At 39.4% G+C, this 27,309-nt stretch overlaps 1 protein-coding gene across 6 annotated transcripts in view; it reads right to left on the reverse strand.

The window, feature by feature from the left end:
* Positions 1-225: 225 nt before the first annotated feature.
* Positions 226-27,309, reverse strand: part of SMAD2 (SMAD family member 2) — a 50,423-nt gene continuing 23,339 nt past the window's right edge. For 3 of the 6 annotated variants that reach the window (XM_032096197.1, XM_032096198.1, XM_032096203.1), the window contains 10 exons: positions 17,257-17,346; positions 15,924-16,117; positions 15,307-15,441; positions 11,697-11,771; positions 10,710-10,772; positions 10,073-10,126; positions 8,789-9,001; positions 6,898-7,035; positions 6,596-6,740; positions 226-2,233 (listed from right to left, as the gene is read on the reverse strand). In XM_032096197.1, coding sequence (XP_031952088.1) covers positions 2,110-2,233; positions 6,596-6,740; positions 6,898-7,035; positions 8,789-9,001; positions 10,073-10,126; positions 10,710-10,772; positions 11,697-11,771; positions 15,307-15,441; positions 15,924-16,117; positions 17,257-17,346 — 1,231 coding nt within the window. In that variant the 3' untranslated portion in view covers positions 226-2,109. The remainder of the gene's footprint in view (positions 2,234-6,595; positions 6,741-6,897; positions 7,036-8,788; positions 9,002-10,072; positions 10,127-10,709; positions 10,773-11,696; positions 11,772-15,306; positions 15,442-15,923; positions 16,118-17,256; positions 17,347-27,309) is intronic. The other 3 variants (XM_032096201.1, XM_032096199.1, XM_032096202.1) reach the window with 3 other exon arrangements.

Consider the following 27,309-nt stretch of genomic DNA (forward strand, 5'->3'; position numbering starts at 1 on the left):
GGAGTAGGAGTCTGCACCACCAAACACACACAGACCCAGAACCTCCACAACAGCTGCATGGAAAGTGGTATTAATATCTAAACTCTACCTTTCCACCCACCACATGAAGGACACTTGTGTCATTTATCTGGGTGGGTTAGGGTAACTTCTAACCTTCAACCAAAAAATAGACAGCAATTAATTAATTTTAAAAAAACCCAAAAAAACAACAAAAAACCAAACAGCCATTGTGAGAATTAAAACTTTTATTAGTGTATTCACATATTAGGCAAATGCAACACGCATGAAGCTTATCTCTTAGGTTCACAAGTTCTACCAATACATTAGTCTACTGGTAAAACTAGCACAAACTGGTAACTGCTTTGCCAATTTTTGAAAGGTGTCTGGCCCACTTTTTCAAGGCTTGATTTTTGGTATTGCTTCTATGCCCTAGTCATTATGGCATAAAAATATCCATCACTATCATCAATTCAGTCAAGTGATTAAAAGCTGTAACACTGGCCACATTTTTGTTCTCAAAGCTAAGTTATCACTAGCTGTACTTACGAAGTACAGAACTAGTGTAATTGATGAAACAATGGAAAAAAACAGACAAAGGCAATCCTGCTACTGCCACAATAACAAAAGAATGACAGACAGCTAGATCACAAGATTGTTAGTAAGATGTGTATTTTTCAAGTCAGAATAACCCTTCTATACAGTTTCCCAACCCAGCCCCAACCCAGACTTATTTGTAGAATATATTTCAGAATATTTTTAATATGGTGCAGCTGTAGTGTCCAAGGGTTCACAATAACATGCACTGTCATGAAGAACCTGGAAGTCCTCCTTCGCTGGTCATACCTCAGCAACCACTATCCTAGAGGTTTTGCAGAAGCAACTACTTTTAATAACAAGGCCCATTATGACATAATGAATGCATATGATCTGGTGTGTAAGTAAACTATAGAAGCGACTCAGATAAGAAATTTAAATTCTGTTACTGAAATATGTTAAGAAGCTGCATCTATTTAAAACCTAAACAAAAAGAGTCTAGCTTACCCCAGGAAATGATTTCTCAAGGTATATGGCTCCAAAAACTAAACCCCATTATTTTTAGTGACATATGAAAAAAATGAAAAAAATACAGATAGGAAGGGGTAAGACTTATTCAATGAAAAAAATACAGATGTAAGGTTTAAGCCAATAACCTTGTGCACTTAATCAAATATCCAAAGCCATGGTAAATTCCCATTCCATGAGAAAAACCACTCATTTCAATGATTCAAGGTACAAAAAAAGTCCCAAATTACAGCACTGCCAGCAATACTGCTGGCAACAGATGCATCAGCTCAGATGGGTATCAAAAAGTAACTGCTAGTGTGATGGATACTCAGAATTTTTAATATGAATTCACTTTAGGCCCCATTAAGTATATAAAGTGTCTTAAGCCTTCACAGATGAATCTCAAGACGTTTCTTTCCCTTCCAATGGAGGGACTTTCTTTTTCTTTAAGAACGCAGCAAAAAATTAAGCTTTTCTATAAGGAAAGTTTTTTTATGATTAGGACAACTTGAAAACCTGCTTATATAAAAAAAAAATATAAAAGAATAAGGGAGCAAAGTCTTGGAATTTTATGGGATACTTGCCCCAATCAAAAAACCAAAATGACTATTTATGGGAACTAAAATGTAGAACAGCACAATATCGTGATATTTGAGATTGTGATACATTATCTGTATATATACTTAGCTATTCATGTTATTGATAACCATTAGGACACTCAATTATATACCCAATAAAAAACACCATTAAAGAGTCTTTAGAACTGTCCCTTCTTTCTGAAGAAGGCTTTTCTATACACTAAATTTTCATCTAGTATCAGAGTATAGGAAACAGAATCCACAAGGTGCTTTAACTGATGAGACCTCAAGTGCTGTTTTTTCTTTTTTTTTTCCTTTTCTTTTTTTTTTTTTTTTCATTTTATTTTTTTTTTTTTTGTTTTTAAAAAACCTTTTTAGATAGTAAACAGTTCATGGGGACCACACACAAATACTACGACAGACGAGCTGTTATATTAAGTCTGTTGACTGGACTCGATTTTTAGCCCACTGGTGAGAGAGGAGAGTTTTAGGACATGCTGGAGCAGCGAACTGAAGGGGAACCCATCTGAGTCAATACTTTGTCCAGCCACTGTAGAGGCCCGTTCAGGTGAAGCTCAATCCAGCAAGGAGTGCTTGTTACTGTCTGCCGCCTAGAAAACAAAGAATAGGGAAAAGTCACTGTACTGGGTTGGGGTGGCCAGGTTTTGGTAGTTGCAGGGGTGGCTTCTGTGAGAAGCTGCCAGAAGCTTCCTCCATGTCTGGCAGAGTCCATCCTTGGCAGCTGCAAAGATGGATGTGTTGCTGGTCAAGTCTGGGCCAGTTAGGAATGGTGATGCCTCTGGGATACCAATTTAAGAAGAAAATAAAGTTGTTGCCCAGTTGTAATTGTGGCCAGAGAGAGAGGGGTGAGAACATGTGAGAGGAACAACTCTGCAGACACCAAGGTCAGGCCAGGAGGAGGAGGGGCAGGAGCTGCTCCAGGTGCCAGAGCTGAGATTCCCCTGCAGCCCCTGGTGCAGCCCATGGTGAGGCAGCTGTGCCCCTGAGGCCATGGAGGGCACCAGGATGCAGAGATGCACCTGACTGCAGAAGTTCATGGTGAATTGTTGCCCACGGGACAGACTCACACCAGAGGAGTTCATGTGAAAACTGTCTCCCATGGCAGGGACCTCACACTGGAGCAGGGGAAGGATTCCGACTCCTCCCTAAGCAGTGGCAGGAACAACATGTGAGGAACTGACCACGACACCCATTCCTACCTCCCTTCACAGCTGGGGGAGGAGGAAGAGCTGGCAAGCTGGCAAGGAGGGGAAGGTGCTTAAAGTCTTATTTTACTTCTCATTATCTTGCTCTGATTATGTTAGCAATAAATTCATTCAGTAACTCTGATTCAAGTCTGTTTTTCCCACGATGGTATTTGGTGAGGGATCTCTCACGGTCCTTATCTCAACTCACGACCATTCTGCTACATTTTCTCTCCCCTGTCCAGCTGTGAAGAGGAGTGAGAGAGCTGCTTTGGTGGCTGCCTGGAATCCAGCCAGAGTCAACCCACTACAGCCAGAAAGCAGGTTAAGCTGCCACAAATTCTGCATCATATGAATAAATACATTTCAGAGAAAAAACAGAGATATAAAAATCTGTAACCATTATTATAACTGTTACTAAACTTTTTCCAGGAAAAAAAAAAAAAAGCCTCAAAACTCCAAAGCACTTCACTTATGTAAGACACATCAATAATTACATGTTTGTCCATAATACATCAAGAGAATATTCCACTCTGGAGAATAGTAACAGCAGTATTTCCTTCAAGTGCCACACCAAGCGCCTGACTTCTAAAAGGAAATTAAGAAATGAAGGTTGTCCAACCAATGCAGTGTTCACACCACAAACAACTGTGTGCAGCTGTATCTCAACCTTCCAGGAGTCTGCATGCATAACTGGATTTGAATTTTACAGACAGCTACTGAGAAATATAGAATAAAAACCCTTGGCTCTGCACTGCCAGGTGGCAAAATAGCACAATGCTATGGTGATCATAAGGTCTGGCTTTTTGAAGAAAATGACATGACAAATGTATAAGGAAATTGGTAGATGTTGTCAGAAACACTGTATCAAAACACACTGTGTGGTTATACTCTGCTAACTGACGGTATCTCAAAAGAACACCAAACTTTATCTCTGATTTCCTGTAATCTTACACTTCTGTATGTGTTTTGTACTGTAACATCCTCACACAAACAACTGAAGCAGATACTGTGTTTCTCTTGTCTTCTATACTAACTTGCCCATAATTTTCCACAATAGAAGCCCTTAATTAAACACCATATAGCAACTTCCAGTAAGGACTGGAAGGACTGACAACCATGAAAGCTTCATTCTCTCTCCCATGTTCCTTTGTTTCAGAGACCTGTTATTCAAACATCTTCCTTCTCATCTCCAAAGTAAAGAAATCAGTATTGGACATACTCTGACTGAGAAATCCTGTTATTTCACTGCACCCACTCCAGGCATGGGAGTTTTCCCTAACTAGATTGGCAAGACTGTTGTTGCTAAGCCAGTTTTTCCTAGTAATTCCAGCTATCCCAAGATTCAAAGGCAGCAGATTAGTCAGACACAAACCCAGCTCCTTCATTTTTACAGCTGGCACTGCAGTCCTTTGCTTTAAGGAAAGATGTTTATATAAACAGAGGAACTGAAAAGGCAGAAAGATTAAGACAGTGAAGATTGATTTCAAAAGTTTCACATTTTCTAGGAGAAGACAGCAGCTGGGGTCTGTGCTCTTTCAGCACTCTACAAAACAGTTATCTTAGCCCCAAATGCCTATGCCAGAACAAAGTGATACAACAGAAAAACAAGTCTGAACCACAGGAAATATAATTCCATTTACTCTTGAATCCTCTCCCAAAAAAGGAAGTTCATTATTCCACCACTGTAAACTCCCCTACGATGTATTTCACAACACACTTCCTCAAAATTTTACAACTGGGTCTGTTCAACAACCCTGGCTTTGCACTAGGCTGGCAAAAATTGATTAAATACTGACAGTCACTAAGCAACCATCTTAAAGCTAAAAACTCAGCTTCTTCAGCCCACAGACTTCCAGTTCAAAGATCACTAATTACCTCTACTGAACTTTCTCTAAAAGATGATCCTGGATCTGGATAGTTCCTGCACGAACATGAACACTTAACTGGTGATCTGACCTTCTAAACTTCTACCATCCCCAATTTGGGCCAACATGTAACACAGCAAAAAGCTTTGTAAGGTATTTTGTCTACCAAGCCTATAAAACGTATTACCTTGCCATACCTGCACATTTATGCACATATGCCTAAAGTGCAAGCAATGCTTTGCCTTTGTCCAAGCCTGTTCTATGATAATAACGAAGCATGGAGGTTTTAACAAGAGTGATGGGGTTTACAGTGTTCTTTGGTCCATTTTGACAAGTCAGACTACGTTAATTTAAATTCAAGGTTGAGTTTGCTGGAGCTACCTCTTCTTGCTCTAATCCCAACTGCAGCATATTTACAAGCTTTGTGTATCAGTAATTTATTAGCATCATCTAAAAGAGAGGTGCAAAGAAACTAGTTCAGTATTACTCAGCATCCAGTTTTTGTGCTATTTTGGCAGTGCTACTACTGCACTTTTTCAATCCTATGGTCTACAAACAGTTTATAGACCAACCACCAACATTCTCCCCACTCAGAAGTAACTTTAACAAAAGCCTCCCCACAGTTTTAAACCAGCACTTACACTCTGTTCACTTCAAGATGCTTCTATATAATCTGCCTGATTAAGCCTTTCTTCTGCTCAGATTTGAATGCTGTATTTAATTATGTCTAAGTGTATACATACTCCTCCAGAGCCAAATCCAATAGCTCTTTAAACCTGAGCCAGATTTTTTGTGTACCTCTTCCTAACAAAGAGGTACCAATTTATTCCATTACTCAAATTTCTTATTTCATCTCATTAGACTATTACAAAGTTGGCTTCATTTAGCTGAGAAACCTCCCCCACATACTGGCACTGCTATTTACATGTATGTATTTCAAGAGCAGATAAAGGAATCAACCCAAGTGGAGCCTACATGCCATTATTCAACTTCAGAAATTATACGGCATTAAAAAAATCATTATGTACTGCATTAGGGTACAGACAGGTCAGACTTCATTCCTTCAGAGGACAGTTTCTAGAGAGGCTTAAGAGATTTGTTTAAAACCTCAGTTACAGTTCTCCAAAATAATGAAATCTTTAAAACTGCTCAGTTAGAAGTCAATTCCTTTTCTTCCTGAATTTCCATACTACATTAAAAACAGGCACTGTCCTCAACTACAGCTTTTTATTTGTGCTAATAGAGAATACAATTGGAATCTATTCAAAAGCAGATAGAGTGCTATTTTTTCCACTCAAAGAACTGTTTTTAGAAGTTTTACTACATAAACAGTCATCTTACTCCTGCAAAGCTTTTTCCACTACAAGTTCCAAAATACTTGCCATCCCTTAGATGCATGCTCTCCACAGCTATTTCATTCTGCAATAGGCACTGCAAGTCTCTCCGTTGGGTACCACCACCCCATCCTGCATCAAAACCTAAGGAACTCATGCTACATTGCAGAACAGGACAGAGACCAAAATGACTGCAGGTCTAACAAACAGCAAATAATCTCACAGCACAAACTGTGAAACTTCAAGATGTTGTCATGGATTTCACCACAACATGCAAGCCAGCAGGACTGAGCAAGGGAACGGAACTTTGACAACACTCCTTGCTCAACAGTTGGCTTCAATGCAACACTAAAATCAGTTTATGGACTTTGTAACTTAGCGGTTCCATAGCTGAGGGAGACAAAAAAGGAAAATATGGGTTCAATTTGCAGACAGCATATCCACAATAGCAGCAAGAGGTGTGTAAGTATTCTGTATGGCTTTCAAGCCAGACAGAAATGGTATACTAGTGAAAGAACAAAAATAACTAACTCTAAATTTAAGAACAAAGGGTTTTCTTTTCTTACCTGTATTCAGCCCCCCATCCTTTAACAAAGCTCATTCTTATGGTACACATTCTAGTAAGCTGATAAACTGCTTCAAAGCCCTGATTCACAGATTGAGCCAGAAGAGCAGCAAATTCTTGGTTATTAAAGATTTTTAGATTGCATCCTATGAAGAGTCAAAAAAGGTACAGTTAGTGAATACATTTGTGTTTGCTACACAGAAGACTGAATCAATGAAGAAATTACAAAAAAGGAATGCAAATGTCCTTCAGTGAATAACTCCACTGGGTACTTTCACACGAGACTTTTGGTAGGCTACTAACCTGGTGGAATTTTGCACACAGTTGCAGGATGCCAGCCGTATCTTTGATTACAGTTGGGGCTCTGAACGAAGATCGCGCTATCACTCAGGCACTCAGCAAAAACTTCTCCGCCAATGTAATACAGACGCACTCCCCTCCCTGTAGCAAAATCCAAAGGAACTCTAGTTATGACACTAGCAGATTAGGGAAAAAGGGAGTTTATTTTTCAGAGAAGGCCAAGGTTTTTCTTTACAACAAAAACAGAAATCAATTATCTACAGAACCTCACTGCTGTGCTAACAGCTGTAGCAGGAGCAGAACACAATTAAGTTGCACTTTTCTCCCACGAATGCACAATATATGAAGGAGAAGCAGAATTATTTTTGGTCAAAAGTGAAAGAGAATTTTCCAGCCAAATAATGGCTTGTAACGAAATCCAAGCTCAGAAGCAGTGTTCATTAAAACAGAATTAAAACTTGTGCTAATATTAAAGCATTGTATGTGAAGCAGTACAGGCCACTATGGTCAAAAGAGAAAACACAAGATCACCACTGCAATACTCTTGCTTACATGCAGCCACAGTTTCACAACCTACTGCATACACCCCCATACAAAAACGGTATGATTTCATTTAGCCCTATTACAAAAAAAAAAAACCCTGAGAAAAAACCCCCAGTTGCCCACTTTTAAATTGTTATTTTGTTCTGTCCCTCTGAGTGGAAAAAAATCTGCGTGGTTTATTTCTAGCAGAAAGTAAATAATGTGCAATTGATCTCCCAGAGAGAACTATTTATAATTAACAGACCCTTTATAGCCCGTAGTTTCCATTTGCCTTTTTTGTTAAAACAATTTTTCAAACAAAATGTGAGCTCCTCTATCAAAGAGTGAGGGCTCATGAGATTCTTGCTTTTCACCATCATTGATCATTTTGACCAGTCAGCACAGGCACAGCCTGCGTTTCTGCACATGTAAAATTTTATTAAGATGAGCATTTGGATTTGGCATTTGGACTTGGCATAAAAGGTTCAGTTCTACTGAAGAGGTTGAAATTTTACTGAAAGTAAAAACAACAACAACAACAACAACAACAAAATCTCATAAGTGTTGCTAATGAAAGTATCCAGAAAAAAAAAAAAGAATGAAGGTAGTTTACTGAAGAACCCAAAGTCAAGACACTGTGTTGTGGAAAACAACATTCTTGATTAACTGTTACAAAGAAAATCTTAATCATGTCAAAACAATGTGCTCTCAACAATAGTTTTTTCTCAATAGCAGCTTTTCCCATTTGAGAAAAGAATTCAGAATTTCATCCTGTCAGTGTCCATTCTGCATTTTATAAACTACAATAAACTAAGCAACATGTTAATATTTTGTAATTAAAGCTTAAATTTCAATTCTGAATATAAATGCTGCCCAGGGCAGAGCAGCCCATTGAGGAGCCTGGGACCCAAGAATCTGCCCCCCAGGATGCTTTGGTGCATCATCATTTTCCAGAAGGCAAGAACAGCAACGTGAGCAACAGGAATGCCATACAGCAGTGGCTTCCTCCTGTGCTGCTCTCAGCGTGACAGCTGTGTGACTGCTGCTGCCACCAGCTTAGGGGCTACTGAGTGAGGAAAGGCAGCTCCTTTCAGCTCCAGACATCACTACATCTCTTCCCAATTTAAACTGGCTTCAGTGGCAGAGGATGCTACATTTCTCCCTAATTTCAGAAGCAGTGACTCTGTGTCTTTCCACTTCTGTTCTCAGCCAGAGAGACCAAACTATCCTTGACAAGCCCTGAGATACAATATAAGGCTGATGGCTGGCTGCACAAGGGTGAAAGGAACCCAACACACATCCTACCTGGATCACCCCAGATAATTTAACCAACAAAATGAAATTTAATAGTTAAAAGATCAGAGATCTTTACCTATATGTCGCCTTGTCATTTCCACTGTAGCATTTCTGTTTACATTGGAAAGCAGACCTAGACAAAATCGTTCTGAATTTGATGGATCTGTAAAGCCATCTACAGTCAGGGAAGGCTGAGACGCATGGAAGGTTTCTCCCACTCTTTGATTCAATTCATAATATGCTATTGAACACCAAAACGCAGGCTCCGAGTAAGTAACTGGTTGCAAGTCTAAAAAAAAATTTTAAAAACCAAGCTTAACACAGATTTTGAGGCTGAATGTAGATCGATCTACCCTGCTATTTGTCTCTCCCAGAAATGAAAGCAGTAGTCTCCTCAAACTACTTAAACTATATTTTGCTTGCTGTCCTTTTTACCTACTTCAGTAAACAGAATGGAATTCAATCTTCCACACAAAGGAAGGAGGAGGGGAAGAAGGAGTGATCTAATCTGACCACAGCTCATTTAGTTCAGTACTTGCATTTTGCCCGGCAAAATGATTAAGCTAATGGTGCTCTGAGCGCCAGACGTTGAGACATTCCTGTTGCATTTTCTATAGCTTGCAAACATTCTGGCAGCATTAAAGATTAAAGTATCAAACACTGAACAACAAAAAGGGGGAAAAAAAAATGAAAATCACGTTCTTTTGTATTACACTATCTCTTTAGATAAAGGTACTTCTAAGATATTTCATTGTCCCCTGCTAGAGTGCAGTATCTTCCCAGTGTATCTCCAGTCTTTTCTTCACTGCTTCCCCTTTTTACCTACCCTAATTACTTACTCAGCGTTCTGAACAGCATTTTCCTGTCACATCCTGTCACCATTCCTTAAACAAACCCATGGCAATCTGATCTTCCTGAGGCACTTACACAGACACACAGCAATGGCACCGGATCAAAGCAGGTGGGCTACTAATGTGGGAGCAACAACTGTGTTGTGGTTATAGGTGAAACAGTACATGAGAAGAGCAGCAGAGCACACACACAAGGGAGACAGCAAGTCTAGCCAGCATTATGGACAGGCAAACATCCTTTAAGCTATTTATTTTATAAATGCAATTCTTGCACACACAAAAATATCACTCTTTCTCTTTGCTGGGAGCTCAACAGGTACAGAAACACAGTAATTGTTAACAAGTGATTAACCCAGCCCCATCATACTTAACATCAGGAAGCCAACCCAACAGTCACCTCTTAATATAGCCCTTAATTTCTTACAGTGCATTTTCACTTTTAAAGTAATTACATACATAATGAAGTGTCACCACACATAGAGAAATAATTGTAAGTATTTCCAGCTTACCCAGGCTATGATTAACTGGAGAGAGAGTACTAGGAGACAGCTCTGCCGGAGATCCTGTTGAAGCAAGACAGACAGGTTTCAGAGCAAATGGTTTTCATTATTTCAGATCAGTAGGCATAACCATTATCTAAATCAGGTTTACATTTAAGTTTTTCAGAGTAAGAAACCTCAGTTTTCTGGAATATCACACACTTACTCTGAATTAGGATTTCATTCAATTTTCCAGACTTCTGAGAACCCACCCCTCCTCATAAAGACTCAATTAACTTAGCATTGTATTTGGTAGAACTCTCACTTCGTGCACACTCTTTAACATTATTTATGCACTTATCCAGTGAGAAGGTAGTGTCTTCCCAAATTCAGTGAAAAAGCAGGTAAGAAAGAGAGGATGAGAGAAGACATATCTGTTCTCAAAGGAGAAAGTTTATCTTGAGAAAGACCTTCCAGTATCTGAAGGGAGCCTTCAAGAAAGTTGGAAAGGGACTGTTTACAAGAGTAGGTGGTGACAGGACAAGAGGGAAAGGCTTCAAACTGAAAGAGGAGAAATTTAGATTAGATATTGGGAAAAAAAATCTTTATGCTGAGGATGGTGAGGCCCTGGTACAGGTTTCCCAGAGAAGCTGTGGCTGCCCCATACCTGGAAGTGTCCAAGGCCAGGCTGGACAGGGCTTGGAGCAACATGGGGTAGTGCAAGGTGTCCCTGGTGGAAAGAGAGGGTCTCTAAGGTACCTTTTATCCCAAACCATTCTGTAATTTACGATTCTATGATCTCCAGAAAAGAGCAAGCTAGATTTCCTCATTTGAGGAAATAATTCTTTCCCAGAAGGAGGATTAAAAACTCAGAAAAACATGAACCCTACAATACAATTTGCATACAAAACAGCAAAATACAGAGACTTTCACAGAAACATTCCTACAGTGACTGCTGATGTCAGGCTGTTTTAATTAAGGTATTTATTGTCACGTAAGTGGGAAAATATTGCAGTTCTTACAGAAACTGGTGCAGCTGATTCCAGCTTACTGAAAATGGTTGCTAACATTAGCTAACCAAGCACACTCATGTCTGCCAACACTCAGCAGGAGGTTCTTACCCAGCACATTAACTGTGCTTTGTCCAAGTCTAAGGTCAACCACATTATCTAGAAACTCTTACATACAAAGGCACAAATGCTGCTACTTTTGCCATAGAACCTTCCATGCAAGAATTAATGGCAGAAGTGGTAAGTTTGTCAATTAGAGACAGGTTCTCAGAACACAGATTGTCTGTAACTTGTTTAGGCCAACAGACATTTTGCTTCAATGAACCTGTTTACTGGGGAATGGTTGAAACCAATTAGCTATTAAAATCTATTTTAAGGCTTTCTGGTGAAGTCTTAATTAGACTTGTATACTTCTGTTACGAAACAAATGTAATATACTTAATATGTCACAGAATGTTTTAAAAGCATTTCTCTGGCAAAAAATTGTTTTGTTCATTAAGGACTGAAAGGGGTATTTTAAGCAGAAAACACCAGGTTTTACAGAGGAAAACTGTGACCATCTTTTGGGCTGAATTCATGCCCTTATGCAGAGGAATCACAGCTAGTAATCCAAAGCCTGGAAAGTTATGAAAAATAAATGTTACCTGTATCCATGCTTTGGTTCAGCTGCTGGTCACTTGTTTCTCCATCTTCACTGATATATCCTGGAGGAGGTGTTTCTATTAAAAAAAGAAAAATCCACCAATTTGTAGAATGACTGGGAAAACTTCTGTAAGATTTAACTCTTGTGCATTTTGCCATCACATCTTCATGAGCTCTGTAACACCTGAACACTGAATCAGAATGTCATTTTGCTGTCTCTTTTTTCTTCAAGTAAGACTTCAAACACATTACCTGCCTTATTGGTATGTAAAATGTATCTTCACTTGTATGTCACTCAACTGCTCAAATGTGTTATATAATTACCAGAATCCTTGTTTGTTCCATTTAAGACAAGACACTGTCACTACAATGAGTAATAATTTTGCAATTGTGATCAACAGCTTTCATATTTAGTATTTAGTAGAATTACAAATGAACAAAACCATCCGGTGACTTCCACAAAAAAATGTGAGCTGTCTTTATGTAGGATAACCATCAGATCAGATACCCTCCCACACCTTATTGAAGTTGTTAAATTTAAAGGTTATTTTTCACTTCAGTCCCCAAACATGTATTTCTTCAATACCCAACTGCTGATTTGACTCATTTGTAACTGTATTAATTTAGAACATTGCACAAGTTCTATTATTACTACTACTAATACTTCTAAACTCTATTAAAACTACCATTAATTCTTTTAACCAGCTTTCTTTAAAGACAGAATTTCACAGACTGAAGTAAACTCAGTACCAACTTTGAAGTGTTCTGATACCAGAAACTGTGTCTAATTCCTCAGAAATATCTTCAAAACCCAGGAGAGTATGTATGTACATCATCTCCATTCAAAATGTTCTTTGTAATCCAGATAACGAGTTAACCAACTGCCTTTCAGGAAATAATTTTCTTTGAACTGGGAAAATGTCTTTTCCTACATATTAAAGGCAGAACCTGCATTTCTTTAGTGAAAGTGTTTGAAGCTAACTATCTCTACAATCACTTTAGAATTGTCCCTGAAACTTCCAGGGATTAAACACCTTTAATTACATTATTACCAAACAGCAGAAATTTAAAGATAAAGCCTTTTTGCTTAAGAAATAAAATAAAATTATAACAAACATCATGTCTGAGATGTACTGCAATATCATGAGATCAGAAGGAAATTAGTGAGAGGAAACTAGATTAAGGCAGTTGATTAAATTAAAATGAACTGAGAGAATTTTATCTTTGATTCATCCTGTGTGCTAAATATAGATGTGACAAAATTCAAGTGAGAATTTAAAAGGACAATTAAGGGAAATCTTCACTAGTACGAAATACGATAACAAAAATCATACCCATTTTGAAGATTTTTACAGCATTCATTGTGATAAAAGGGACTCCACCCTTCTCCAAATCATTTGCTATAGTTAAGCCCACAGCTGTGGCAAAAAGTCAATACACATTTCCAATCCAGCCCATGACTCCTGTTTCCAGCTGCTAATCTAGGCTCTTTGGCACGGATTATTTTCCTTGTCTAGCCTCTGCCTGAGCAGAGAAGATTTACTCCACCTAGTACTATTAATAGTTTAGGGTCAGAGGTTGAGCACCACACAGCTGGAAATGAACACTCAGGTGGGGTACTAACAATCTGTAGTAGAGCCTGAGCGCTGCCAGAAGCGTGGACGATGCAGCTCAGCCCATCCAGAACCTGAGCTGGAACACGCAGCTCCCAAAGGCCATCCTGCACCTTTCATGATCACCAAGCTCTCTTGTAGATCAGGTACTGAGACAGGACTGGGGTGCAAATACCAGATGTGAGCCTGCCCTACAGCTAAAGAAAACGGTTCTCTGAAGAAGGCTGTCAAGGAAATAAGGCTTATCAGAGCCCAGCCAAGCGTTCCAGATTAAGTCAGCAAGGTCAAATAAAGTAAGATACCACGATATGAGCAAAAGGAGGGTGTCAGTGACAAAGAGAAGGAGGTGTAGTTACCTGTGATGCCTTCTCCTGGTCTTAAAATCAGGAGTCAAACACAGTTAGAAGGGGAAAAGGGATTTTACCTTGGTATTTATTTTAAGGATCCTTAGGTGCACTATGTCCAGGTCAAATGCACACCCCCAAAAGATCTGGTATAACGCTATAGGTCTTACTAATTAGCATATCTATCAAAAATTCCCCAATGAGAAGCTTGAATGAGCCCCCCCCCCCTCCCCAAGGAGCCTTCCCCTGGATGGTTCTATCTTAGTTTACAGCATGTGCTCTGGAGAGGACCTTGGGGTCTGGGGCACACTAACCCCTACCTACAAAGCCTCTAAAGTGTTTAGTCTCTCAGCTTGACAAACAAGTCCAAGAATGTAGGCAAAAAGCACTAGGAATACAGAAGCTGTAAAAAGGTATAACAGGGGTATAAAAGAAAAGGCAAAAATCTTCATGGCATCACCTGCATAAACATGTGAAGATCATGTGAATTCCTACAATCACCCTGAGCAAACTTCCTGGAAATAACTACTTTAGCTCATTTCCATAGCACTGGATTTGCAAAAGGTGGCTTTCCAGTAAGTTGTTTGCAATTGTTATCAAAACCCTTCAGTTTCAGTCAAAAAAGCACACACAAGAAATCAACACCAACTTCTAGCACTTTAAATTGCTCTATAAAGGTGGCAACACATGTGGCCAAAATTAAACAGAAAAGTCAAATTAATTGATTGTCTAATGCCATTTCAATTCTTGGATATATTTAAAGAAAACACAAGCAACATTCTGCTTAACACCTGTAGGTACAATTTTTACATTGCACATATTTGAGTTCTGGGGCAGTCATCTCATTCTTTCAGAGATTCCAGATGTGAATTTTCAGCTTATTTGTAACATGAATGAATGTATTAAACATTTATGAGCAAACTTCAGCTTTACTTGGTTTTACACTCCAGGCAACTTCCTGAAGAGATACGAACAGGAAGCTGGGGCAGGAAACAAAGGTCACTGATTTTATGTTTCAATGAGGGTTAACAAGGTTTTGGGTGCAGCAGATTAGCATTGGTGTTTGTTCTGGGGTGGAAAAAGGGCCAAAGAGGGGGAGGAGAAATTCTTTAATAGTTCAATATTGTTAGGTTGTTCTTTCATACCAAAAAGACAAAACTGTATGCACACAATAGTAACAAAAAGCTAAAGCAGACCATTACTGATGTGAACTACAGATCAAGACACTTTTTAAGTCACTGCTTTGCAACTTAAAGGTTTTCTCCACATATTACATATGATGAGATCAAGCATCAGTTAATTACTCAACCTGCAATGCACAGCATTTGGCAACCCCTGTATGTTTGTGGAAGAGGCTTAAAGCATAAGGTGAAGATCTACTTTGCACTTATTAGCATTCTGAATCTTAAATAAGCTAATGAAACCAAGTAAGCTATTGTGAAATGACAGCAATATGGTTTCACACAGGATCATGTTCTGCAAACAACAGTGTTTAGGTATTTCCATTGGAATTAATACACAAAATCAACTAAATCTAATTTACTGGTGTGTATTTCAGTTAATTTGATCACTTACACGGATGAAATGACCATCTTTGTTCCAGTGGCACAACGTGAGAACACACTGTCTACAGGCTGTGGGAGTTCAGAAAATACCTGGTATGTAATTGCTCTGTGGTTCAATCCCAGCTGGAAAGTTAGTGTTCTCAGGAATGGAATGAGTATAGTCATCCAGAGGCGGCAGCTCCGTTAGGATCTCAGTGTGGCGCGGCACAAGCACAGGAGGCAAGACTGGAAAAGCAAAATTCAAAAAGCATTGGTAATCAAAATACACTACTCTGTGAGCTAAAGGGAAGAAAATAAATCTAAAAGACCTAACAGTTTCGTCAGATGTTTTGACATTTTCTGGAACTCAGCACTGCTAATACTACATTTGCACAGTTAGTTACTGGAAGAGATGGGATTCCTGAGGTGCCTTAAGTAATACTATTCCACATTAGCAAAGGTAAATCAACTTTTTTGTCCTATTCAGTCTGAAATGCACCTGGCCAGCTGGAAACTGCTAGCAGTCTTGGAAGTGTTTATAAACAAATCTGTAAGAATTTTTCAGTAACTTTGCTATTAAAAACTTTCAGGGATATGATCTCAAAACTGTATCTCTAAGAATCTTGCACTTCTATCAAGAGGACCTTTCTCTTATTTTTCATTTAAAACACTATGCTGAACAAGCACACACAGATGCTGCAACAGAAAGTCGGAAGCAGTCCTCCTACCTGGTGTCTCCACTCTCTGGTAGTGGTAAGGGTTTACACATACTTCATCCTTTTTAAGATTAAAAGCATATTCACAGTTTTCAATTGCCTTAAGTTCATGGTGGCTGTGAAGGTCTGGCCAGCGCCACAGGCGGCAGTAAATGACATGTGGCAATCCCTTGCGGTGAGACACCTGCAGACGGCCATCGAGAGATCTGCAGGGGAAAGATGTTGAGAAGCGTTTACAGACTGCGTGCCACCTCGGTCACTCGAGCAACAGAGCACACACACGGCTAGTTCTTTCTCAGAATTCAGTGCATTGACTCTGCTAGTGACATTTACACTCTAGTTAAAAGGCTTCAAATGCAATGAAAATGATAGTATCAAGCAATGACAACTTATTTTTGAGCTGCTCCAATTATTGCCAGTGAATTTAGAGTTCATTAAAAGCCACTTACATCCAACCAAGTATTTAGAATGATTGCTTCATATACTTTTTTTTAAATGCAGAAGACAGTTGTTAAAAACAAAAATCACACACTTAATGGACCCTTCCACTGCTAAAGGCACCTCAAGGCTTTGCTGTGGCATGGATGCTTTATGGTTTTAAGCATAAGAATTCCCACAGGACTGCAAATAAGCCTATAAGCAGTCAGCTGCCCAAGTGATCCACATGGCAGTATAACGGTAATGCAAAAAAACATGAATGCACATCTTGTAAGGGCTGTACAGTTTATCTTCTTCACTTCATCTGCCTTGCTACCAGCTGAAAACGTTTTGCTAGTTTTAAGACAGACTGCATATGCTTACACAAATGCAGATGTTTATGATTGTTATGGGATGGGAGACAAACCTCAATACACAAATCAAGTAATGTGACATGAAAAAATAAAGACCCTGTTTAGAATTTGCCCACCATTAACTACTAAAGAATTTACAAACAATTCATTAGTAGCTCGTATCTGAGCCAATTAGCAAGATTTAACGGAAAGCTTGTGGCATACAAAGCAGTTTAAACACTTTGTAAGATTAGGTCTAAAGAATTACGTTTTCCAACTTTGTTAATATTAATACCAAATCATGTTAGAGCTTGCATTTAACAAGTCTTCCCATTCTTTCAATAGCACTGGCATGAAAAAGGAGTAATTGTAGAATTAAGAGTTTCATTGGTCAAAACATCAGCTGTGAACACACTGATTCCTACATTGGCAAGGAAATACTTCAAAATGCTGCACCATGAGAGGCCTAGGAATCATTTTAGTCTATTTTACAGCTAAAGCATCCCATTACAGACCCTCCAAAGCCAATCCCTCCCACAAGATTTTTATGATGCGAGAGAGGGCAGAATATTCACCTGGTTTGTTCAGAGAAGCTGTAAAGGCCTGTTGTATCCCACTGATCTATCGTGTTTGGTGTACTCAGTCCCCAAATTTCAGAGCAAGTGCTGTGCATAAATTGAAAACAAAAACAAAAAATTGATATGAATATGGAACATGGTTATTCAAAACACCATGATGTCAAACATGGAAAAATGTACAGAATACTTCCTTTCACATAGAAGATAGAGCACTGTTAGACTGGCATTTAAACTGACATCTCATGCTATATTTTCTATATGAAGGAGGCTATCAAAATGGAACAAGTGATTCAAGGTAAATGATAAATGTTTTTAAAGGTGAACAAGTTCTCCGGTTTTAAATAATTGATACAGTTGCAATGTTCCTTAAAACACGCAAAACTTCCTCAGCCTAGTTCTTTATAAAATTCAATTTTAAAAGGTAGTTTCTGGGTTGTTTTTTTCTTCTTTTTTTTTTTGTTTTTTTGTTTTTTTGTTTTTGTTTGTTTCTAAACATAAACTGCCCTAAGACTTGAAACAAAGGCCATGTGTATCCAAAACTGAACATCACAATCTAAAGTTCAAGTACCACCACTTCAGCATTAATCTCATTTTCCATTCACGCACTAATTTGTTGCTATTCCAAAAAACAAAAAATTCAGACACTGAAGAAGTCACATTATAGGTGATACTTCACTGTTTTCTGTACTCTCCTTGATTAAACAGCTAAATATTCTTTCACACAGTATATGAAACATAGAACGTTTAACACAGTTTTACAGTGTAGTACTTTGAGATTCAACTACAGAGTAACAATTTTAATTGCTAAATCAAGCAGGAGAAAAGGAAAGACAACTGTGTCTTTACCAAACTGGTTCAAGGAGAAGATCACGACAACAAAGATAAAGGAATAGTCAGTCATAGGCACAAACTAAAGCAGAGGAAGATTTAAACAAAGCAAGAAAACAACATAGGATTGTAAAGAGGCAGCAGACTTTCAGAGGCATAAATGAAGCTCGGTTCTATAACATACTTGCTCAGCGACCACTGAAAACAGACAGTTTATTTTATAGAAGTAACATACAACTAAACCTCACACCTCAGAAATGAAGAGAATTTGATTCACAAGAAACTTGAATCTCTGCTTCCTAATTATGCAGCCTGAAGCTTGGCTGGCTGCTACATTACCTTTAAAATTAACAGGCTTGAAAAATTTGCAAAAGGAAGAGCCCAAGATCACCAAACTTCTGATTTTAAATATAAGTGCTATGACTGAAATCTAAATTACCAAGTTTAGCCAATACACTCAAGTTTGGATTGAGTGCTTCAGAAAAGAAAAGTGAGGTTGGTGTTTTTATTTCTCTTCATTACACAGGGAAACTTCATTAGCATTGCAAAACAAAAGAGCAGACAGCACAGCACTGGACTTTAAACCACTTTCAGGGCTGACAACCACCTCAACTCCACAGTGAGTTCTAATAAAACCGAAGTGTTGGCTACTGGTGAAGGGAATGAATGCATCTTGCTCCATTCTTGCCTCTACCACACACCTCATTTCTAATGCCATCCCAGGGAGGCTGAAATGTCCATGCCAATGAGAAGTAACCCAAATCAATAAACTGACTATTGACCGAACAAATACGGCTGAAAATACATGTCTTGAGTTACTTTTCAGGCAGATCTCTTCTATTCACTGTAGTTATACGAGCACTACAAAGGAGAAGTGAGAATGTAAGTGTGGGTGGCAATGGCCTGCATTTATCACAAATAAATATGTTAAATAAAATGCAGCCTTTTGATATTTTAGTGATTATAGACACAAGTAAAATAGTAAAATCTTGTACTAGATGACTTTGCTTAGTAGAGAGCAGCAGAGAGCCAGAGATGAAGGCCCATTCTCTGGCATAGATCCAGCTCTTCACAAAAGCCAACCATCCCGAACAAGTTGCATCCATGTCGGACACAAGCAGCGTCACAGCTCTCCAGAACGAGTGGGCAACGAGGGATCCTGCCCATAGCTGCATCAGCAGAGCCTGTAGCCTCTCTTTTCCACGTTCCTAAGATGTTGAAAGAACAGTGGGCCACCAGAAGCTTTGCAAGGATTGAAGTAGTTGCCCTGAAGACACATGGGCAGCCTGTGGGACACCAGGGAGCATCTCTGCACTGTACTGTGTCCTTAAATATGCATCACTACTGCTGGTAAGACAGATCATCCTGTACATGCAATTAGAAGAACAATCAGCAGACACAAAGCCTGCTGCATATTAATTGACATAGTGAGCTCTGACAGCTCGCTACCTTTGAGCAATGGATCTTTCATACAAAGCAGTGCTCCAAAGCTGACACTGTCACACAGATTACATGTTCCCAAAACTGTGGGGTGCATCACTGGTGTAAGCATGACAGGCCATGCATTTGGTTCACAAGGCTTTTAAGACAGCACATGCAGAAGTAAAATTGACAAAACACAACGAACAGGAACAGTATTTTATATTGCTAACTTCTTCTCTCTATAAATATTCAAACTATCAAAGCTGACAGCATATTCCACAACCTACAGAAAGACAAACAGTATCGTGAAGCAGACTGTGTGACAGAGCCACAGCTTGGAATGAAGCTCGAAACACCATGGAGGAAGGACAGGCCAGGAGGCACAGAAAAGTGATCAGTTAGAGCAGCAAAACTGCTCCAATAGTCATTGGTTTACACGACATGCTATCTTCTGGGACGCGTATCTGCTTAGAGCTGGGATTAGTATCAGTGTTTTACTGGCTCATCTACACTAGGACTATACTTAAACTCCAATAATGCACAATCAAACACAGAAGAGCCTGCAGGAAATCATTTTATATGATCAATCAAGTCAGCTCAACAAAGCTTTTACTGTTTGCTGAAAGAAATATCCAAAGAAATAAAGAGGTTTCTCCACTTCCCGCTGACATAAAAGATCCATTGCCTACAAGGTGCAAGAACATCCCCTCACCACGTCACCCAGGCAATAAATCAAGACACTTAATATTCACACACACGCGCACCAGATCAAAATAAAATTCCTCACAACCCTAAAAGCCATACTTCATACACAGTACTTCCATGAAAGGCCACAGTACTTTCATTCATACACAAGCCATTGCCTGACAGAGGCAATGTCTACTCATCCCTGAGAGGTAGCACTGGAAAGGTGACTGAATTCTGAAAGTTTTTTTAACCACCACTAAAACCATCTGAAAGTAGGACAGAGGTACAGATTTTTAGTAGTGCAGAATTACTGCCTCAAAATAAACAGAGATCACCCACTCCTAAATCTACCTTTCTGAAGCATCCAAAATCCCATCCAACGTGAACAGTCCTTTCCATGCCTTAGTCCCCAAAGATTTCAGGGGAATCAAGGACTAACATCTGTACTCTTAAGTCAAGCCTTGTCTGGAAGTATTTCCAGGCCCTGGAACATGATCATGTAGGCTAGAAAGCAGCTAGGACATTCCCCAGCATTAGGCCATGCCAATTACTGTTCTCCCACACAATTCCAGGTCTGTGAGCCGCACACCATCAGGACCCACTCACACTGGGCAGTTCAGATGCAGCTCCCCTGCTCTACTAGCTAAGGGTTGAAGAGTATGGTCAAGGCAGTTTTGAGCCAGTTGGACGTGGTGCCTGGAATGTTCCCAGGCACATCTAATTTATTAGGAGGGAGGCAGCCAAGACATATCACCATTTCACCTTCAGTAAGCACTCCAGCTGAAGCCTGGAAGCACACTTCAGGCTTTGTATTTTACCAGACAAGGGGGTTTGGTTTTGAACTCACTGTACACTATCACTGGTAAGCCATCATTGTTTTCAAAATACAATTTGGCTTCTGTGTCCAAGCTGTACCTAAATCTTTCCTGTGCAGACAATAAACTCCAAAACACAAGCTCAAAGCTAATGTATTTCCTCTCTCCTGAGTGGACACTTTCATTCCGAAGAGCATTTTCACTGCTGTTCTCAAAACAATTTGTTGACAGAGATGTCAACATCTGGTCAACAATACAAAAGCTAGTTTTTTATCTTTTCAACATTAGCTCAGAATAGCAGATCCCCATGTTCTGTGGCCTCTAGCATGCCCTGCTTGAACAGTAGATTGTTACTTTTGCAGATCCCACAAGTGAGTGAATTCATTAGAAGGGACTTCAGGGATATAAAGCACCAATTTGGCTCAGTGTCCCAGATGATTTGGAGGTCTAACAAGAGAAAACTATTTCCTAGAGAAAGGAGAAATGCTGAAAATAAACCTGGAAGGAGTAAGAACTACTCTTTGAGACCCAGGTACTTTTAGGGAAAAGTCCAAATCTAGCAGGTATCTGGTTAAGCTGCTACACACTAAACCTGGGACAACTGGGGTTTGGGACTGATCAGGGCACTGATGTGGTGAAGAAAGGATCAGACAAGGTAATACATGGTGGAATCAAAGCTACTTCTGTCAGAGTCTTTCCCTGAAAGGAAAGGGCTGTAAGAGCTGGTGTTTCAACTTGACTTTTTATCTGCTTATAAGGAGCAGCATCTCAGATGATACCGTGCAATTCTGGCAAGAAGAATCTTTAATGTGGCTATCAGCATGCAACAGTACACAGTACGCCTTCATTTCTTCCATTTCATCATTTCCTTTAACAGGAAAATCTGAGTTCCAAAAAACCTGTACTCTGGGCAAGAAATTACCTACACAGCAATGAGCTGTAGCAATGCTTCACAATTTTCAGACAAAATGCCGAAACTGACTGTCTTTATTCAGTAAGACAGAAAAAACTGACATACACAAGAAAAATGTGGACACAGGAAAACCCCAACTATTAAAGATAACCTGAAAGTATTTGTATTGCCTTATCTGCATTACATGGATGATGTTCCCAGTCATTATTCCACTACCTTAGTGAAATAACATTTAACTGTAACTCTACTACAAAAACTGGACTATCAAATCCTGGCGCAAATACAGATAAATTATTGATCTGCCCATGAAAAATGAACATGGACAAACAGTTGGTGCTACACTCATGAGTAAGAAATAAAATTGTTTTAATGTAATGTATCTCTACCAGAGGAATAATATTCCTATCAAAATCCATACCAACAGCAAAAAAAAAAAGCCCTACATGAATGAAATAGTTTAAAGAAACACACTGTAGTGATCTTCTTGAGTACAAAAATACACACAGACATCATATCAACAGAAACACACCGCCCAAAACCAAGTTCTTGTATTTGATATGATTAGGTGGCAAAGGACACTGCAGGAGAAGGCTGAACAGGGTAAGATGACCTGTGACAGCACAACCTCATCTCAGTGAATACAGAAAGACATTTGCATCTTGGCTTGCGGCAGTAGTAACTCTAAACTAGAAACATCAGTAGCTAGAGATGTATATACACAGACCAATCCACAATCCCCTCACTGATGTCCAGATGCCAACTGTTAAAGCCTTTTGGTACTCAGCATAGGCTGCTTAATTAGGATCAGTTTCTAAACGCAGTTAAACGCCAGATGTACTCATTTGCAGATCCAAGCAAGTATGTGCAAGTACTGTCCAGATATTCATGGCCACAGCATCAACAAGCTGGCATCTACACGTGGCACTGCACATCCTCCAAGACATCCCTGTGCTTTCCCCAAGTGCATTTGCAAAGTAGGAGATACAACCAGGGATAAAGGTGGTCAGTCTTGTCAATAATACTCATTTTTTCAGAGATGCTGTTTATGTGAGGCTATAGCTGAAAAACCAGAAGCCAGCAGAGCTTTAAACAGTATCCTGTGTGCACCAAAACTATTACACACTGTGCTTGGGCTGCAAGCAATTATTATTACCAATTTTTGCTGAGGAACAGAATCAACAAATAACTATCCTACCACTATTTACAGTGTTGGAAATGCTGTGTGCTCAAGGTACTTTTTGTACTAAATGAAGTGCTTTCAACAAGTAAAACATCAGATGAAAGTAGGCAGAACCACTTCAAAGATATTCACATACGAAGTGCCAGAAACTCTATAAAGAAGTTGTTAAATATTGCCACAATTCATATATAACTGCAGTTATATATTTTTCTTCAAAGTCTTGCAAGGTGGAACAGCTCTAAAGGAGCTAGAAGGCACTGCATTCAGTCGACAGCCTCCTCTTCACCTGAAGTGGCAGCACTAGAAATATGACAAATAAAACCTGAAATGCAAATAGCATGTGGTAGTCAAAGCCCACATTATAAAGAAAACATTATAGAAATGGTCTTGGACATTTATTTTGCTTATTTGTGAAGTATTACACTGAGTCTCTAAGATCCTTCCTGAATCTCTCACATCTCTCAGAATCTGCAGCCACTAACAAGTCTGCCAAGTTCATGTTGAAGGCAATCTTCTCCATTTGCCTTTCTCCTCCATCTTAATCATGAGCCTTTCTCCCCTGAATCTGATTTGTCTGCCCTTACATTTTCTGAGACATTTGTAGTGCTGGAGCTGTGGCTGACATGAAAAATAATTTCAGCAATCTGTGACAGTACTCCACTTATCTCTTTTAAAATGTGAGATGAGAATCAAAGTCAGTTTTCCAATTCTAGAATTCTCATGCAAAGTCTTCCCTATAGAAGTGAGCCTGACGCTGGTTTTCACTGTTTTTACTCAAAGACTAAACAAGAAAAAACACAACAACAAGAACATAAAAATGATCAGGTTTTCCCTTGAATTAGAGAAGTTATTTATACAAGCACGCAAGCACCTTTACACCAGCCTAACATTTACTACACTTACAACTTTGACTGTTATTTTGTCAAGGAGGCAGAAAAGAGGCAGAAAATTTGCTTCAGGAGCTAAATCAAGCCATCCAAACTGGAGTTAGAGCAGTAAGAAATGGCCACTAGACTTATGGAATCCCATTTTCTCTTAATAAATGGGCAAATGCCAGTGCTGTAGCATTGTTCATGGCTGCTTCTGTAAAGTTGACCTGAGAAAACAGGTTGAAGTATGCAAACTCAAGATCTGTATCTTGTATACTGTTTTAAAAAAAATAAATCCATCTTGCTATGTAAGATCTTCGATCCAAGACTTCAGAACAATACACTGAGCAGGAAACCAAAGCAGGAACACCACAACACTGAGTTAGCCTCCAATTTCTCACTGGTGTAGCTACACTGAAGCTGCACTCCTGCGAATACACTCCCATTACACTCCACTGACGCTATCTTTGAGAAAAGGACCAGTGAATTGATGTACAGAAGAACAGAATTCTCCCTCTCATACCAGTTATCTTCTTCCTGATGCAACTGAGATTCAAGAACAGCTAAGGAGATATATCAAGCCTTTGGAGCTAGTTCAGAGAGGGTCTCAAAGTCTCCAGTAATAGGAAAAACTGAATTGAATGGCTTAGGTGTAACAAAGATGAAACTAAGTCAGCAATTAAAAAAGTTCACTGGCTTACATACAGTATTGTATTCAGCACAGACAGTTCCTACCAAATCTGCCTGATCATGGTTTCCTTAATTCTGGGTTTCAAATGAAAATATGTGTAGCTGCTTTTATATTCGGATTTGATAGTCCTTTCTATACACCGACAATTAGCACTTTTTCCCTATTACAGCCTAAAATGCCAACAAACCAGAAGAGCAATGCTAACTGTATTACCTGTCTTTCCAAACAGCACCTCAGCTAGCTGTATAGCCTGAACAAACACGCTCTAAAACGCAGTTTGATCTACCTAAGTGTCTCAACTACTGAAATGGATGTTGCTTATGTTTCTTTTCCCCATGCTGGGGGTGACAGGGGAAAGGTTACTTGCACTATGCTCACTTAGGAAAGACTAAAACAACCTGCAAAAAGGACATTATTGATAAGCTCCTTTAATGAGATCTCTACCATACTCCTCCTTCGAATCATTTTGCATCCCTGCAGAACTGATCAATGTTTTCACTTGCATCTCCAGCATCCCATCTTACAGTGACATAATGTCATCTGCTCACTAAGTGTACAGAACCAGGCATACACATTCATCAAATGGAATGACTCAAAGCTACAGCAGTTCATTCCTGCTTGTCAATGACATCAAGTTACAGAGGTCCTGATCTCATTATCTTGCAACAGAAAACGTAAAGATTCAGTATGAAATGTAATTCAGTATGAAATACTGATTTCTCTTCCAATCACCTGCTAGAGGGATGAGCTAGTAAGTTAACAAAAGTCAAATAAAAACCACAGGTATGAATTCTTCCTGAAAATTATTTACACTGCTCTGTGGTGGCACTCGCCTTTAAGAGAAGCTGGACAAAGGTTCTTCCATTGAGACCATTCTGTGGTAGACCCTGGGGTAGAAGAGCAGACCCCCGGAAAAGTTCTGTTAAAGGGCAGTATTAGCAACCAGAGTAAATGAAAATTTACACATATTTACACATAACTATAGGTGGATAGGTAGTTTGCCACCAGAATCCCCCATTCTTCAAAGGAGAAACAGAGCCTGGCAAGTCTACGAAAAGGATATTAAGTAACGTCTTAAAAAGCCCTGGACTGAATATTCTTGCAGAACTGAAAGTACAGATTTCTCTCTCAGTATAAATTCCACAAAACAAGAGTAAAAGTGTGAGCTGGGCACTGAGCTCCTACAACTAGGAATGCTTCCTCAAGTGTCTCTAACCCCTCAGATTTACTTATTTAAGTAACTGGCCTTACATAGTTACTAAAAAAAAGAAAAAAAAATTGTTTGCCTTCCTCCCCAGAATCCAAAAGCAGACCTTTATGCTTCAAGCAGAAGACAGAGATTACTTGCTGAAAACTGTAACTGCACCTTATTTCCCTGCCTCCCTCCACCCCACATACACATTCAGGACACACTACAGCCAAGAAAAAACATTTATGTATGTGCATATTTAGTGGAATATAAATCAGGAACCATTACACAACCTCTCACCTTTCAGAATGCTTTGACAAATAAAGTTTACATAGAATTTTATAAAGTATATTCAAAACCATTACATCAAATACAAAATGCAGCACCTGAACTGAGGAAAATGACTTAATAACCTTCCTCATAAATGGATGTATGCTAAAAAAATTAACACATCAAAATAGCCAGAAAAGCAGGAGGCACAGGATGCAATTAACCTCTCTAACACTGTGGGAAAAGAAAAAAGTCATTCAATGACTTCCATTTACTTCAGATTAAAACTTCAAGGATGTCCACAGGGGACACAAAAGTGGAACATGATGTACAAAAGATACTGTTAGAGCCCAGCATGTGAGCTGCCCAGTGTTTGTTTCAGGGCCAGTAGCTAGTTTTCTCTAGCTCTGCTGAGTGCCAGGCCAACAAGTGATCTTGATGAACACTCAAGGCTCCTGCTGCCTTTTCTAAAGGCACACTTCTTCCTGGTCACATATGCAACAAAGTGCCTACACAGGAAAAATACAGATATAAGGCTCTTCAAAGCACTTTATCATCCTCCCTTCTCCCAAATCCTGACATGCTAGCCCAGTGCTGTTAGACAGAATAAAGCAGCTGACAAAAATCACTGCTACCTTTATTTTTCTCTCAATGCTAGGAGATCCTGGAAGGATAGCACCTCAAAGTTCAAGAGCAATTTTCCCAGGATACCATGGAAACCAAGCAGAAGTAAAATATTTCTTTCTTTTTTCATTATCCACATGGTCTGTTCAAACGCAGATCTGATCAAGGAGTCTCTACCTGGCGTTCAAAGGCAGGTGGGGAGTAGAGCCTGAAAACTTCTAAATGGCAAGGACAAGCAGCACAGAGGTGGTGTCAGGGCTCAGAAATAAAAGGTATGCAATGCAGCTCAGCCTTCTTCAAGACTCAGCAGGGACTTGGCCACAAGTCTTATGCTCAAAGACCAAGGATGTGGAGCATCCAAAAGCAGCCCACAGAAATCATGAGCTAACAGCTTTGCTGGGAAACTTGCCCTGCAGTTCCCTACTCTCCACCAAACACCACAGCTTTCAGCAGCTCAGCATCTCACAAACACTGAAGCAGTCTAACCGGAGGTAAGAAGAACCTAAGCACAGAAAAACTGCCCCCAATCACATATTCAAAAACAGCCATCAAAACTAATGAC

Source organism: Corvus moneduloides, chromosome Z (genome assembly GCF_009650955.1).
Source record: "Corvus moneduloides isolate bCorMon1 chromosome Z, bCorMon1.pri, whole genome shotgun sequence".
In the NCBI taxonomy this organism is placed as follows: Eukaryota; Metazoa; Chordata; class Aves; order Passeriformes; family Corvidae; genus Corvus; species Corvus moneduloides.